The sequence below is a fragment of the Moschus berezovskii genome, chromosome 23 (assembly GCF_049115385.1).
Source record: "Moschus berezovskii isolate FMDL1 chromosome 23, NW_MosBer_1.0, whole genome shotgun sequence".
Classification (NCBI taxonomy): Eukaryota; Metazoa; Chordata; class Mammalia; order Artiodactyla; family Moschidae; genus Moschus; species Moschus berezovskii.
The window spans coordinates 63,070,079-63,085,325 of NC_142482.1; the positions used below are offsets into that span (position 1 = coordinate 63,070,079).

At 47.3% G+C, this 15,247-nt stretch overlaps 1 protein-coding gene across 5 annotated transcripts in view; it reads left to right on the plus strand.

Annotated features, from left to right (window-relative positions):
- Nucleotides 1-15,247, plus strand: part of EXOC2 (exocyst complex component 2) — a 126,747-nt gene that overhangs the window by 91,479 nt on the left and 20,021 nt on the right. For 4 of the 5 annotated variants that reach the window (XR_008683338.2, XM_055407084.2, XM_055407087.2 and 1 more), the window contains one exon: nucleotides 3,001-3,142. Coding sequence is in view for 4 of the 5 variants with exons in the window: in XM_055407084.2 (XP_055263059.1) it covers nucleotides 3,001-3,142 (142 nt within the window). In the remaining variant the exon portion in view is untranslated. The other variant, XM_055407088.2, reaches the window with a different exon arrangement.

Genomic DNA, 15,247 nt, shown 5'->3' on the forward strand with positions numbered 1-15,247 from the left:
ACATAAATAATCATGCTTGTTAGGAGTTCATTAAAATTTAATGATCATTCATTCTTTGGGGCTTGCTTCCCTGGTGGCTCAGACAGTAAAGAATCTGCCTGCAATGCAGGGGATACAGGCTGGATACCTGGATTGGGAAGATCCTCTGAAGAAGGGAATGGCAACCCTCTCCAGTATCCTTGCCAGAAGAATCCCATGGACAGAAGAGCCTGGTGAGCCACAGTCCATGGACTTGCAGAGTTCGACAGAACTGAGCGAATAACTCACTTTTTCACTTTTCATCCTTTGAAACTAGAATGATTTTTTTACAGTTTTGTTTGATGAAAATAGCTCTCTGAAGTAATTAAGGGAAGTATTATGAGCCCCGTTTTTCATGCAGAAAGATGCTCAGAGAGAGGGAGCTTGGCACAGCAGGCCTCCATTCACGTTTCCTCAGGCTGAGTCCACAGTGCCTGCTGGTCTGGCACCATACATGTGCTAAAGTAAAGGACAAAATTGTTTCTGTGCGAAGACACCGGAGGAATAGGATCTGATGCTGGTTGGTTAAATGTATATCTTTTTGAACTTTATAAAACAGCATTAAATGATAAACTTGAAACTTGTCAGCATTTCCAAATCCTCTTTTGCTGTGAGACACTTCCTTCCGAATGAGCCCCATTGGAGGCCTTTGTTGGGCTATGCTGTGGAGCCCTGCGTGCCTCTGCGTTTCCACATGTGGTGCCAGCGCCTCCCAGTCTCACAAGTGTTGGAAATGCTTTTCATTGTCCTTTTTCTTTTTCTTGTTATAAAAATAAGACCTCTGGACTTCCCTGGTGGTCCAGTGGTTAAGAACCCACTTGCCAATGCAGGGACCCAGGTTCAATCCCTCATCTGGAACATTCCACACGCTGCAGGGCAGCTAAGCTCATGCGCCACAACTGCTGAGGCCCAAACGCTCTGGAGCCCACGCTGTACAACACAAGGAGCCACAGTGAGAAGTCCTTGCAGCGCAGCCAGAGACGACCTGTGCAATGGCAGAAACCCAGCACAGCCAAAAATAAACATTTTTTCTTTTTTCAAGTAAGACCTAATCATTTTTTAAAAGGAGAAATACTGAAAAATCTAAAAGAGTCTTTTTTAATCACCTGTAATCCATCAAAGATAAACATTGTCTTATTTTAGAATATATTAGTATCTTACATAGACCTGTGTCTATATATGTCATTAAAATATGAAACAATTTTCTGAATTTCAGTTTATAATGATTATATCTCTTTCTATTGGCTATTCTGTTGTGAGCACTTTTCCATTTTTATAAATGTGAAGTTTTATGGCTTTATAGTATTTGTTACTGTTGGATGTGCCATTGTAAAATTCTTGTTTTCACTTTTTCCTGCTGGGAACCTTCAGGTGGTTTTTGTGGCTGTCACTGAGAGGGGATGCTGGCCGCGTCACCCTCCTCCCTTCCTCAAAGTAAATTCCTGGAAGTGAACTGCCGCTGCAGAGGCTCCCTCCCGGCAGACTGCCTGCTGGGTTGCTGTTCAGAATCTGCGCCCTCACATTTGGCCATCACTGCCGATTAAAACATCCCCTTGTGGTGTTTTCTTTTGCATGTCTTTCCCTGCTTGGCAGGTTAACACTTTCTCATATGCTCACTGGCTAGAACGGTCTCTTTAAAGGGGCTCAGAGGTTGCAGGCCAGTCTCTGAGCCCTTTGAGAAGGGAAAACCAGAGCTATATGGTCAATAAACTTTGGCTTATAATTTTATTGCAGTAGCTGTAACTACATAAATCCAAGGAATGATCCTTACATATATAAAAAATTGTTTTACTCTCTGCCATTCTTTTTAAAAGAATGATCTAATTTACAGTTTGGACAGTTGCAGGTTTTTTATCTGCCCAAGAATATTATAGTAGCCATTAAAGTATGGCATTAAATTATTATTTTTTTTAAAGCTGAATACCTAGAGAGAAATGGATGGGATGGGGCCCCCACCCTAACCTCTCCTATCTCCTGAGACATTCACAGGCCAGGCAGGGAAGACTCTCTTTTTTATACATGTATATATATATTTTTAATTCATTGCTTATTTGGCCAGGCCACGTCTTAGTTGCGGCATGTGGAGTCTTTTAGTTTGGCATTCATTTCTTGAGTGAGGTTTTCTATGATGCCCGTAAATCTCTCTCCAATATTTCAGCATGGAGGTAGAGAAAGGACAGGTTATTTTATTTTTAAATCCAGGGAAGCTCCTTTACAGCAAACAGTTCTAAAGATTTTTGAGTCACTTGAACCATAGGCAATATATTTTACATATTTGATTATTTTTAGCTTAATTGTATATAAATTTTTTTGCTGTATTTATTCTGGTTAAAATTTTGTTGTTTTCTTAATACAACTGTCAAAGGTTACCCTCCATTTACAGTTACTACAAAACAGTGGCTCTGTTCCTCGTCTTGGAGTCTTTCACAGTCCATCCTTGAGCCTCTTGAGCCTGTCCTGCCCAGCAGTTTGCACCCTGCCCGCCGCTCCAGAATGGCTGTGACTATAGTTTGGTGGGTTTCTTTCTGCAGCGCTGGCTCAGCTAAAAATGCTCTTCTGTCATCTGTGAAAGGGGAATAACAGGGCCTTGTTTCTGTTATTTTTTTCTTTCTCAGAAGTTCAATTTTTACAAAGTGTTCTTACTAAAATAGCTTTTTAAATAGTAAACTAGAAAATTTAAGTTGGAAACATTAAAATAAAACCATGAATTTATGTTTCTGTAACTGTTTTGAGGGAGCTTCAGAGCCCTGTGTAGACAGTGGGGAAGCAGGGCACCTGCCATGCTAGAGTGCTCTTTATCACCAGCAGCGAAGTGAAAGTCATGCCTTTTTGTGGGAAAGCTGGTAAGTACTGTTCAGACCTCCTCGGCGTTTACTTACATTGTTTCACTGTTTTCTTCACCCACGAGCAGACGCCGTGCGTGCTCCACTTGTGTGCATGAGCAAGCATGGCCTCACTGGTGTGCTCTCACTGTACTCACAGGTGAGCATGGCCTCACTCAAAGATCTGGACCAGAGGCTGTTTGAAAGCTACATTGAGCTGAAGGCAGACCCCATCGTGGGCTCCTTGGAACCTGGCATTTACGCTGGCTACTTCGACTGGAGGGACTGCCTGCCCCCGACAGGTGGGTGGTTTCAAGTTACCGGTCATCCTGAGACGTGAATATGGATTTGCTTTTCTTGATACATGCTTAAGATGCTTTTCTTTTTGTTCCCATTTTTTTATATTTACTAAGGGATTGACTTGATTTTTAAATATTTATTAGCTTAAACCCACTTTTTGATTGGAGTTTAGGAGACTTTAAAATATTAGTGCTTAAAATGGCTTAGAGATAATCTTAAATTCCATAGGATAATTAATTACACCTGAGAGTGTGTGATCATCTCAGCAACACACTTGCTTCCTGGGGTTCTTACCTGCGTAGAAGCAGTAGACTGAGTGCAGTTTTATGCAATGACCTTGTGACCTTCATCAAAAAATTTACTTAAGGCATTTGATCACTTCTACAGAAGACCAAGTTATAGTTGCCAAAGATGTGAAAGATTCAAAGAGAAGGTATGGGAGTAAGAGCATCATAATTTAGCAGAGAAAATTCAACTGCAGAAAGATGGCAGACAGTTCCAGTATTATCGTTGCGACGTCAAATAAATGTCACTTAGATCACTTGGTAATGTGTGTTTTAGAAATAACTTGCTCATTGAAAGAAATACATTTTTGATTGATCAGATACTTGTTTCTTTGTTTGAAGTGCCATGAAATACATAAAGCCAGGCTACCTACTAATATGTCGGTGTCGCCCGGTATGAAAATGGTTCTGTTCTAATTAGACAGCAGCTCTTTGGGGCACATTTGGCGGCACAGTGACCTGCTGGAAAGTTGAGTTACCTTTATTAGTTCATCACCTCATTGTGACATCCTGTCATTCTCGTTGTGTGACGCTTTTATTAGTGGTGACAGCATCCTTTATTCTTTCAGTGTGCTTTGCTTTTGTTGCTACTGTTCATATTGTTGTTCAGTCACTAAGTTGTATCAGACTCTTTGCGACCCTGTGGACTGTAGCACACCAGGCTTCCCTGTCCCTCACTGTGTTCTAGAGTTTGCTCAGACTCGTGTCCATTGAGTCGGTGATGCCTCCAACCGTCTCATCCTCTGTCGCCCTCCTCTCCTGCCCTCAGTCTTTCCCAGCGTCAGGGTCTTTTCTAGTGAGTCGGCTCTTTGCATCAGGTGGCCAGAGTATTGGAGCTTCAGCTTCAGTCCTTCCAATGAATATCCAGGGTTCATTTCCTTTAGGACTGACTGGTTGGATCTCCTTGCCATCTGAGGGCCTCTCAAGAGTCTTCTCCAACACCACAGTTCAGTAGCATCAAGTTGTTCATATTAGGGGTAGTGATCCAGTGGTGCCAGAAGTATAAACTGAGACTCAGAATCATTAAATGAGTAATGTTTATGTGGTTTTAGGTATTCAATTCCTGAAGTCACCATCCATCATTAGAGATGTTGATGTTTGAGCCATCTGCCTAAAACTGGTCATAGTTGATCTTTCTCCCCTAAGGCCATTCATTACCTTCCTAAATGCTCCTTCCTAAAGCTCCCAAATGTTGAAATTCCCAAAGTCACCTAGCCCAAGAGTTTTGAAAAAGATTGCAGATCGGAAGTTCCCGAGGCTGTTGGCAGACGACCTTGAGACCAGTTATCCACCCTGGGAGTTAGGTTTGTTCATGCATACATTCTTTTCTGTGTCCAGACTGGATGACCGCTCACATCCCAAATACATCGTGTAACAGTGTGTCAGATCCTGTCAGAAACTTGCTTAAAATTGTTGCAGTGTCTTACAGTAAAATCTGCAATGCGGTCAGTACTGACCGTACACTCTACCGCGTGGCCTCACCAGCTGCCCGCAGCACACAGAGAAGCCTTCCCACATCCTCCCTGCAGGGTCTTCCCTTTGCCCATATGGTCATGAGTCCTTTGTTCTCAGGTGTCTGCTTAAGTGTCAAGACTCCAGCGTCCACTCTGCATATGTGATGTGGCCACTGGAGGCTGGGTGTGGTGTTTTAGATGGAACCTATGGGAATTACGCATGTTTTATGTGCAAGATAATTACCTACAAGGGAGTATCCTGTCCATCGTTTCCAGCACTGCCGTTTACATTGGTGGCACTTCTTACAGCCCAGTCCATGAGCTCAGCGGTAGTGGTCAGTTATCCAGGGCCGTTGATGACACACACCTTCTGTGTAAGCTGAGTTCCTGACTTCGCCTGAGCAAACCTAACTCCCTGCGTGGATCATTGGTCTCAAGGTCGTCTGTCACTAGCCTCTGAAGCTTTCGATCTGCAGTCTTTTTCAAAACTCTTGGGCTAGGTGACTTTGGGAATTTCAACATTTGGGAGCTTTAGGAAGGTAATATAGTGCAATGCCACATTTCACGTTACATCCCAGTAGCGATTCCAGCAGGGAAATGGTTGAAATTAGATTAGGAGTGATATCAAGATCCTTATCAGTTCAGGTGACATGTGCCACCATGAAGGTTTATCGGGAGTTTGCAAATTCACAAACAAAATTTGGGCCCTGCTGTACCAAACTCTTGTACCAACAGTTAACCAGTGCCCGGTTCACAGATAAAGGAGTGGTTACACAGCAGGCCCTGCGCACGCATGTACACGTGCACACTCACGCGTGTACACGTGCACACTCACGCGCGTGCTGAGTGTTTCAGCTCCTTGGAGTCCAGTCATTTGTGTGCCTGTAATGCATGTGCCCCGTGTACACTTACCTCTTAATACTCAGTTCAGTCGCTCAGTCGTGTCCGACTCCCTGTGACCCCATGAATCACAGCACGCCAGGCCTCCCTGCCCATCACCAACTCCCGGAGTTCACCCAAACTCATGTCCATCGAGTCGGTGATGCCATCCAGCCATCTCATCCTCTGTCGTCCCCTTCTCCTCCTGCCCCCAATCCCTCCCAGTATCAGAGTCTTTTCCAATGAGTCAGCTCATCGCGTGAGGTGGCCAAAGTATTGGAGTTTCAACTTTAGCATCAGTCCTTCCAATGAACACTCAGGATTGATCTCCTTTAGAATGGACTGGTTGGATCTCCTTGCAGTCCAAGGGACTCTCAAGAGTCTTCTCCAGCACCACAGTTCAAAAGCATCAATTCTTCGGCACTCAGCTTTCTTCACAGTCCAACTCTCACATCCGTACATGACCACTGGAAAAGCCATAGCCTTGACTAGACGGACCTTATTGGCAAAGTAATGTCTGCTTTTTAATATGCTGTCTAGGTTGATCATAGCTTTCCTTCCAAGGAGTAAGCATCTTTTAATTTCATGGCTGCGATCAGCATCCGCAGTGATTTTGGAGCCCCAAAAAATAAAGTCAGCCACTGTTTCCATTGTTTCTCCATCGATTTGCCATGAAATGGTGAGACCGGATGCCATGATCTTAGTTTTCTGTATGTTGAGCTTTAAGCCAACTTATTATAATTTTCTAAATTTCAGCTGTCTTAAGACAAAGCCTTGTTCCCTCCGGAGGGTGGGGGAGGGGTGTCCAGGACCTCAGGCTCTGAACCCCCTGAGCTCCTGTCGCTGTGACTGCTCACAGCTCCACACGTTCCGCTTTACAGCCCAGCGTGACCCACCTGTCTGGACAGCGCCTCGGAGATTCTGCCTGAGGCCCCTGTGCCCTCTAGTGTTTCTCACGTCTCCAGCCATCCTGGGGTCCGTGGCCGTGCTGGCCTTGGTGCTCTGTGGAGCGCTCCGAGGCTGGTCCCACTGCTGGGAGAGAGGCCCCTCGCGCCTAGCTGCCCTCCCCCTGTAGTGTGCACCCCCAGCCTCCTTCCCCTGTGGCCCCTGTGCTGGGAGCGGCCCTGGACACCGGCTTGCCCTGGGGTTGCCAGTCTTTATTCAAACGCCGAGATTTCATCCACTCGAGCAAGCTGACTGGTGCCTCCAGCATCCACTCTGAGGCCTGACCTCTGCTCTGAGCTTCAGACCTCCCTCCTCCGTGGACAGATGTCTCCCTCAGGACTCTCCTGCACCCTCCTCACCCCTCGGATCGGCCCCAGGGTGCCGCTCCTAAAGCCCTAGTTCCGTCCCCACCGTGCCCAGTTCCTGCAGGGCGCCCTGTGTCACCACAGGGCCACACTGTTTTCCTGTCCCCAGCCCCTCGCCTGTTGGCAAAGCCCATCTGTCACCCCCTGCTTACAACCCTTCAGGCCTCCCCTCTCCCCAGGCTGAGACCTTCGCTATGGGCACTGCCCCTGCTCATCTTGCTCCTGGCTCCTCCCACGCTGCCTCTGGGCAGCCAGGGCCTCTCCTGGTCCCCAGGCCCCACCTCCCCACCATCTCCAGTTGTGCAGTGGGAATTCATAGTTCACAGTCTGAGCAAACGTGGGTCGTGCCTCAGTTTATCTCTCGTGTATTTGCTCTGTGGTTCAGCAGTGATTTTTCTCAGTTTTTTGATAGGAAAGTAAATCGTGTGATGTTCTCGTTTCCATTAATCTTCTTGTTCACATTTTAATAAATAGTACACAGTGGATGTTGGCATTTGTTTAATTGAGGTGAGCATTTTAGCACTTGTGCCCTGTGGAAGCCATGTGCAGTCCCTCAGTCGCAAGTAATTGCGTTTGATTTAAACATGAGTATCAAGGGATACCTGATGTGCGAGCATTTCTGTGTGGCGTCTCTGTGCACAATATGGCCTGCTGTCCAGGGACAGTTGCGGTGCATCTTGCTCAGTCCTTGTGAGGACTCGAGGGCAAGGGTGTGGGGCAGGCCTCACCAGGCTCTTCGGGTCTCCCTGCTGCCAGGTGTGGACTGACTCGGAGTCCAGGTCTGGGGTCCTTCTCTGCCCCTCACGTCTTCCCAGCCCACAGTGTGAGTGTGGGTGCAGAGTGACGTTGCAGTGACCAGGAGTTCTTTGCACACTGAGGTGCGGCTGGCCGTGTGGCTTGGAGGCCCTGCTGCTTTCTTCCAGGCAAGCCTCCTCTGGGCATGTGCGCACACCGCTGCGCCGTCCGCCACTCGTGTGCCATTCCTCTGGTGCCAAAACCTCTTAGAAACCGTTGGTGGTGCTTTCACTTTTCTAAGCTGTATCTAGTTCAGTTCTCAGTGTAGTTTTGACTGGATCCCCAGCTGAAGCTCAATCTCTCATAGTCATAGAGTGACTTTTCGTTTCTTTAAAGTTGACTGAAGTTTTGAGACCAAGCTGAGCAGCCACAGTATTTTGACTTTAGTCCTCCAAAAGAATTTCAGTTACCTTAGTATTATCTTTAGAATTTTCATCTCCAATTTCATTTTTCATTTCAGAGCTGAATTTTGAAAATCACACAGGTATCTGTGTTTGCTATAGTTAGAAACAAATTTAGTTTCTGACACTGTAGTAATTTTTTTTAAAAATCCAGTTGATCACCTGTTTAATTATATATATATATCAGGAAAGATTATTCTGGTTAGTTCTGAGTCATTTAACTGACTGTGTTATTTTTCTGTTATCCTCAGTTATTAAGAGCTCTGAGTATTTGCATTTGATAGGTTTTAGCTCAGTTAAGAATAATCTCATTTACAAGTACACTTGAAAGTTTAAATCTTAAAAACATATTAAATAAGAAAAGTAATCTTTCTTTAAATTTTCACTTAAATATCTGTTTTCTATCTAGAACATGTATGTTTACATATATTCGTAAAGGTAATAGATTAATTTAAAATCAACCATTTTTTAATAAGTACTTAACTGATTTTTACCTCAAAATGCTTTCCTATTAACTGTACTCGTTGGAAGTATCGGGGGAGGGAAGACATCTGTGTGGTGGATGCTGTGAGTGTGGGGGGCCAGGTGGGCAGGGAGGGCAGCCGGCTCGTGTGGGTCGCAGGGCACTTCCCTCAGTCCCTGTGGATCCAGCGTGCGGAGGCTGAGACCAGCCCGCAGTCGGCGCTCTTCCTCCTGGGTGATTGCCTCTTCCTGCCTGTAAATGCATTTCCACTGCCGTGTGACGAGTATCTTGATTGACTATTGTTTGTCTCTTAACCCCCCCCCCCACACTTTTCTTCTAATACTCTTTTGTGATTTAACCAGATCCTTGTATTCCAGTGAGCTAATTGCACTTATCTCAAGTGAGGAACACTGGGGTGGTGGGCAGGCTGCCTGCCGTTTGTCTCATCAGATCAGCACCTCCATGAAAACACCCATCTCACTCCTAGTTAAACCGTGCACACCCCTAGGGAGAGTCCTTTCCTAGAGCGTGTGGGGAGGTTTACTGAGTGCTGGGACAGCTCCTTGGATCCTCCTAAGAGAGGAGTAGTCGTGTCCCGCGTCAGAGGGGCGGGGAGGAGGGACTGTCATCCATCGCTGCCTCCACCAGCACGAAGGAAAGGCAGAAAACACCATTAGAATCTCTGGGCCCTAGGAACCGGTGAAGGACAGTCCTCTCTCCCGACCTCACACCGATCACAGGATAAGACACAGGCCCCAGCAGGTCCCCACCACGGGGGCCGCGGTGATGTGGGGACTGCGGGGTCCGAGCGAGCCCAGCGCTCGCCAGCTCCTCCTGCAAGTAGCTGCTCTGCCCTCTCGCCGCCTCCTACGGGCAGGGCGGGGAGCGGAGAAGAAGGGGACAGAGCCCGTGCGCTGCTGTCCCCCCAGAGGGGGACGAAGGCTCTCCTCCCTCCCGCGGGGAAGCCCCACTCAGAGCCCAGCAGTGCTGGGAGACACCGTGCTCTTTAAACCCAGTCTCCAGCCAGGCCTGGCTCCAGGTGTGCGGGCAAAAGGTAAGAGCTGAGTTTAGCAAAGAAAAGTTTGTTTGGTCCCATTAATAAAGAAGAGGAGTTATTTCAGCATCCAAATATTAGTTCCTATTTCTGATAAAATACCCCAGCCAGCCATTCAGGGGTCAGTTCACAGCGTGTGTGGAACTAGACAGGACTCAGCAGTGTCTTCCCCTGCATACCCACAACCTCTCCCTCCCCTCTGGCTCTCCCCATTGTCTCCAGGTCTCCCAGGGGTTGAGGCCGTCCCCATCTCTGTGCCATAGCCCTCCTAGGTGCCAGTGTAGAGAAAACCTTCCCTGGTACGTTTCCTCCATCAGTTGGTTAGTGAGAAACACCTTGGCATAAATTACTCAAGCCGGAGGTGACACGGAAAACACGTCAAGTAAAATACTGATTTACAGTTTGGTTTTTACCCTAATAGGTGTTTTCAACAGAATATCAGATTGAATTATCTTTTAATTTTGTTAATGTTGAAGAAGAGAATTTTGGTTGATTAAATAAGAAAACAGTTACCAAAAACACCATGTGAGCTATTCATTTAGAAGTAATTAGATTATTACAAAACAGGGGTAACCCAAAGGTCTCTGAGTGTCATTTCACCTTTCCAGATTTACTCTGAAGCCCGAGCCTTGCAGAATTCTGAGGGTGCCTTTGTGAGCATCACTTTCCTGGCACTATTTGTGAGACCCTGTGCACATCTGTTCTTGTCTCTAGTGTGGAGCCCGAGTGGTAATCCCCACTGACCTGCCGCTCTCTTGAGCATCCCACAGGTTTCCTGCGCCCTGGTCACAGACCAGTCTGCCACCTTACTGATTCTGCTTTTGACCAAAAGAGATCCCAGTCGAGCGAATTCCACCTTTGAAGAGACATCCAACTCAGTGGTCTTTCCTGGTGCTGAACTCAGAGTAGTTTTATCAATTCCTTGAACTGTTTTTTCTTAATTTCATTTAAAAAATACTGTCAGGAAAATTTTAATAAATTTGTATTTCATCTATATATAGGAGAAAAGCAGTTTTACATTTTTCAAAGGAGGATGACCCTAGTCAGTCCTCTTTTTAAATCTCACTTTCATTATTTAACTTTACTTTTTTCCCAGCCATTTTTCCTTTTTTATAAGCACTTTACTGCATCACTGCCAGTGCTGTAAAACTGTACAGTGCTTTGGACATTTGGTTGCAGAGTGTCTGCCAAACATTTTCAATAAAGCTAAGTGTTGGCTCTGATGGTATTCAATGTGAAATCTGTTAACCTTGAGATGACCTATGGCCTACATACTTTCATCATTGCATGTATTATCTGTTGAAGTATTTATTGTGTCTTAAACTGATAGCTGCTTGGCACCAGGGTAAATTAATGTGCTGTTGTGCAAAAGGCCATTGTTTGAACTTATTTTGGACATTCCTAGAGGTTGATCACAGCAGAACAGGGAAGCGCAGAGCTGACTTCGTGGCGGCTTCAGCAGCCCTGTGCTCACGGCCAGTCCCCCGCCCTCTCTGGATGAAGGGTCATTTCATCCGCACATGGATCAGATAAGGATGATGTCTTTGAAGACACAGTCTCAAGGCTATTACCATATCTAGAAAGAAATGTAACAATCCATTAATTTTATCAAATATCCAGTTGCAGTAGGAAAGAACCTTTTGTATTCTGTTACAGGTTAATCACTAAAGGGATGATGCCTGTAAGCTTAGATTGTACGTGGCTCCTCTCTGGGAATTTTGCCTCCCAGGTCATGAGCATCGAGCTAATAAAATGCTTTGGTTTAGCTCACAGGAAGCCTCCTGACCAGGCCCCCTGTGAATGGCTACGGGGAGGGAGAGATTCACGCATGTCCTCTGGAGGCTGGCAGGAGCAGGGAGTGTCTGGCTTTACTCCCTCCCCTCTCAGTGTAGAAGGAGCCTGAATCCTGACTCAGACAAGAAGGTTCTTTGGGGCATGAGCCCACCCTCCTCTCGGTTTGCCAGCTTTCTGAATAAAGCCGCGTTCCTTGTCCTGACAGCTCACCTCCTGATTACCAGCCTGTTTTGCCGCAAGCAGTCTGAACTGAGACTCCGGAGCACAGTCAGTGTCCACTCTCAGAAAAGTTGTTTAGGCAGTTCGGTCACATCAGGGCTCCTGCCAAGGTCTGTGTGTTGCTTTTACTCACGTGTCTCTGAAGTATTTTCCCCTTCTCTAGGGCCTTTTCAGTCCTAAAGGAAATCAGTCCTGAATATTCCTTGGAAGGACTGATGCTGAAGCTGAAACTCTTAATACTTTGGCCACCTGATGCAAAGACCTGACTCACTGGAAAACACCCTGATGCTGGGAAAGATTGAAGGCAGGAAGAGAAGGGGGTCTCAAAGGTTGAGGTGGTTGGATGGCATCACCCACTTGATGGACGTGAGTCTGAGCAAGCTCCGCGAGTTAGTGATGGACAGGGAAGCCTGGCATGCTGCAGTCCATGGGGTCGCAGAGAGTCGGACATGACTGAGTGATTGAACTGACTGACGGCCCTTTCTTCAGCTTATTTGTTGAATAAATCAGATGGTTCTGTAGATACTCTCATTTTCTGGAGTTTTCATGTTGTTTCCTCCTCGTGTCAGCGGCATGGTTCTCTGCTCCGTGTGTTTCCGAACTTATGATTAATGAAGCTTTATCATTTTCAGACTTGATTTTAATTCGGATTTTGTCACCAGGATGTCCGTTATGTTTGATTGTCTCCGTTTGTGATGTTCAGATTGAAAACTGGATTCAAGAGTTACCAGCTCGCTCCACCCTTCATAACTGTCAAACTTTTCATCTAATAGTCTCAGCACCATCGGTAATTGTTGCCGTGAGCTTTTATTTCCTGGCTGGTGTTCACTGGCTAAGTTGTGTCCGACTCTTTGCGACCCCATGGACTGTGGCACACCAGACTTCCCTGTCCTTCACCATCTGCTGGAGTTTGCTCAAGCTCATGTCCATCAAGTCGGTGATGCCATCCAGCCATCTCTTCCTCTGTCATCCCCTCTCCTCCTGCCTTCAGTCTTTCCCAGCATCAGGGTCTTTTCTAGTGAGTCATCTCTTCTCATCAGGTGGCCAAAGTATTGGCCTTATTTCCTTAGAGATTGCAAACTAATGATTGGTAGCTGGAGCATGAAATTAAAAAATAAAAAATTTCATCAACGATTCGGTTACTCTGAAGTCCACTTCATTTAGGAAAGGCAGGGTAAAACTTGATTTTACTCTCTCTTTTTCAGAATGAGTTGGTTCCCTCATCATTTTTTTTTAAAAGGTAATGAAGATGCTTTCTAATTATCATGGCTTGAGCATATTTTTCTAACTCAACTTGAGCATATTTAATTGAGTTTCAATTCATTATCATAGTGCTGCTGTTTTAGTAATCACACTGTTCCCTCTCTGGCTGGGAGTCTTTCCACAGGGGCTCTGGGCCCTGCCTGCTTTCCGTGTCCAGGGGCCACACCCACTGAGTGCCTTCTCTTCCCGGACATGCAGCCAGCCGTCAGTCGGGAATGAAATGATGCGAAATACGGAAAAATCTCCCCTCGGTCAAATGTGTCTTCTCTTTCCACCTTTGTGTCTGTGCTCCCTCGACCCCCGCTTGCCTTTTGCAGCCCCTTTTGCTCTCATTAAGCCGCACCCAGACGTCCTGCACGATTGGACGAGCGCTGTGCTCCCTGTGGTTTCTTACGTCCCCGTGGTACCATCGCTTCTGTTCAGTCGCAGCAGCCGGCCCATTCCTTAACCACATGTTCCTGCCTGTCAGGTCCTGCCAGGCTGTGTCCCCTCTGGTGTTCGGGAAACTGCGTGGACGTCTCAGTTGTGAGTCTGCAGAACTTCCGTTTCTAGGTCCTGTGAACAGTGTCGGAGGTTTTTTCACTCACTTCACCTGACTTTGTCTAATTATGACCAAGAGTGTTTTTCTGAAATGTGTGTGTGCCGTGGGAGATAGCGGGAGCCCTTGTGTACGTCCTGCCCTTTGGGCTCCTTTCTGCTTCCCAGCTGCTCGTTCCCTCCTGTGACCTTGGCTGCTGTGAGCTCAGTGCGCTCTGAACTTACAGGTGTTTGTCCACAGACGGTTCTGGGTGAGGAGTTTGAAAGGGCGCCAAAGGGTCTGCCCCAGCTCTGCTCTCCAGCTCAGCGCACAACCTGGAGTCTGGTGGAGGCCGTGGCCCAGCGTGCTGAGCCGACAGTGGCACCAGCCCCTGCGTTTGTCCACAAGCCCAGCCCGCGAGCAGGCGGACACCCCCACGGGTCCACGGGGCGGACACTGCGGCTTGGCCCAGGAGCCCTGGACCGTCATTGAGCAAGTCTGGCCTAGCTGTTGCAGCCACGCTGTCTCCACTCAGATTCCTCCTCAGAACCAGAAGCGTGTGCCCGTCCTCCCAGTGCTGCTCGGCGCTGGTCTCTGTGCTTGGCGTCGGCTGCGGGTCTCCCTGGAGTGCTGCAGTGCCCCTGGACTTGGGGGCATGGGCTGCGGCAGTAGCGTGGTAAGAAGACAACCTCAAATTTAACCTGAAAACGGTGGCAAACGCTCACTTTCCCATTTGTTTAAAGCATGCACCACAGCAGAAAGGTTCAGATGATTCCAGTTGTTGGATTTTGACCTCTTAACAATTAGGTCACCATCAGAAGTGTTTTAATAAGTTAGTGGTTAACAGAGTCTAAAGGACTGAAGTCAAGTAGTGAAACTGAGGACAGACCGTGTCTAAAGGAAACCCAGGAAGCTTTGTGCTCCGGCAGGTCCCCGAGCGTGGTCCTCGGGGTGTGAGTGTGTGTGCGTGGCCTCCTCTCCTTCCTGCCAGTCAGTGCTCATGCCATTATGTAGTTGTCAGCTCTCTGACGAGGGAGCCTTGTCAGCACACCACTTCCGCCTCCCAAGACACCCTTACCTCCAACCATGGTGCAGACCTTTTGATTTCAAAGGGAGCAAGAGAAGTTATAGAACAGCCATGGATAGACAGGTCTGAAGACTCGGTGTGGAAAGGGTAGAGAGATGTTAAGAACAGAACGTTTTTCATACTTCTGTATTCACTTCCACTGCCTGCGTTCTCTCACCTCCCTTCCCGAAGCTTCTGTTTCGGACTTCACATTTCCCTTTGGTTTCTGGAGCGGGGTGGGTCAGTCAGGGCCCCCCATTGCTGTCTTCGAGGCAGAGCTGCTCTCTGTGCTGGAACAGCAGTGACTGTTTCTGGAGGGTTTGCTCTGAACCCCAGAGTGTGTTGTGTCATTTAAGTTGTGCATCTGTGAGCCTTTCCCACCGCGGGCTGGGGGAGAACAGCCCCAAGCCTCTGCTAGCTCGGCTTCAAGGCTCCCCACGCTCAGGTCTCTCGTGAGGCGTGCTCAGGGACGCCTCTTCACCCTCACTTGGCATTTCCGGCCCTTCCTACTCCACAAGACCGGCCTTTGCAGCCTGGCCCGGAGTCTTGTGCGCCTGGGAGTGCTATTACCTGAGGGTACTGCACACTCGGAAACTGCCAAGTTCACT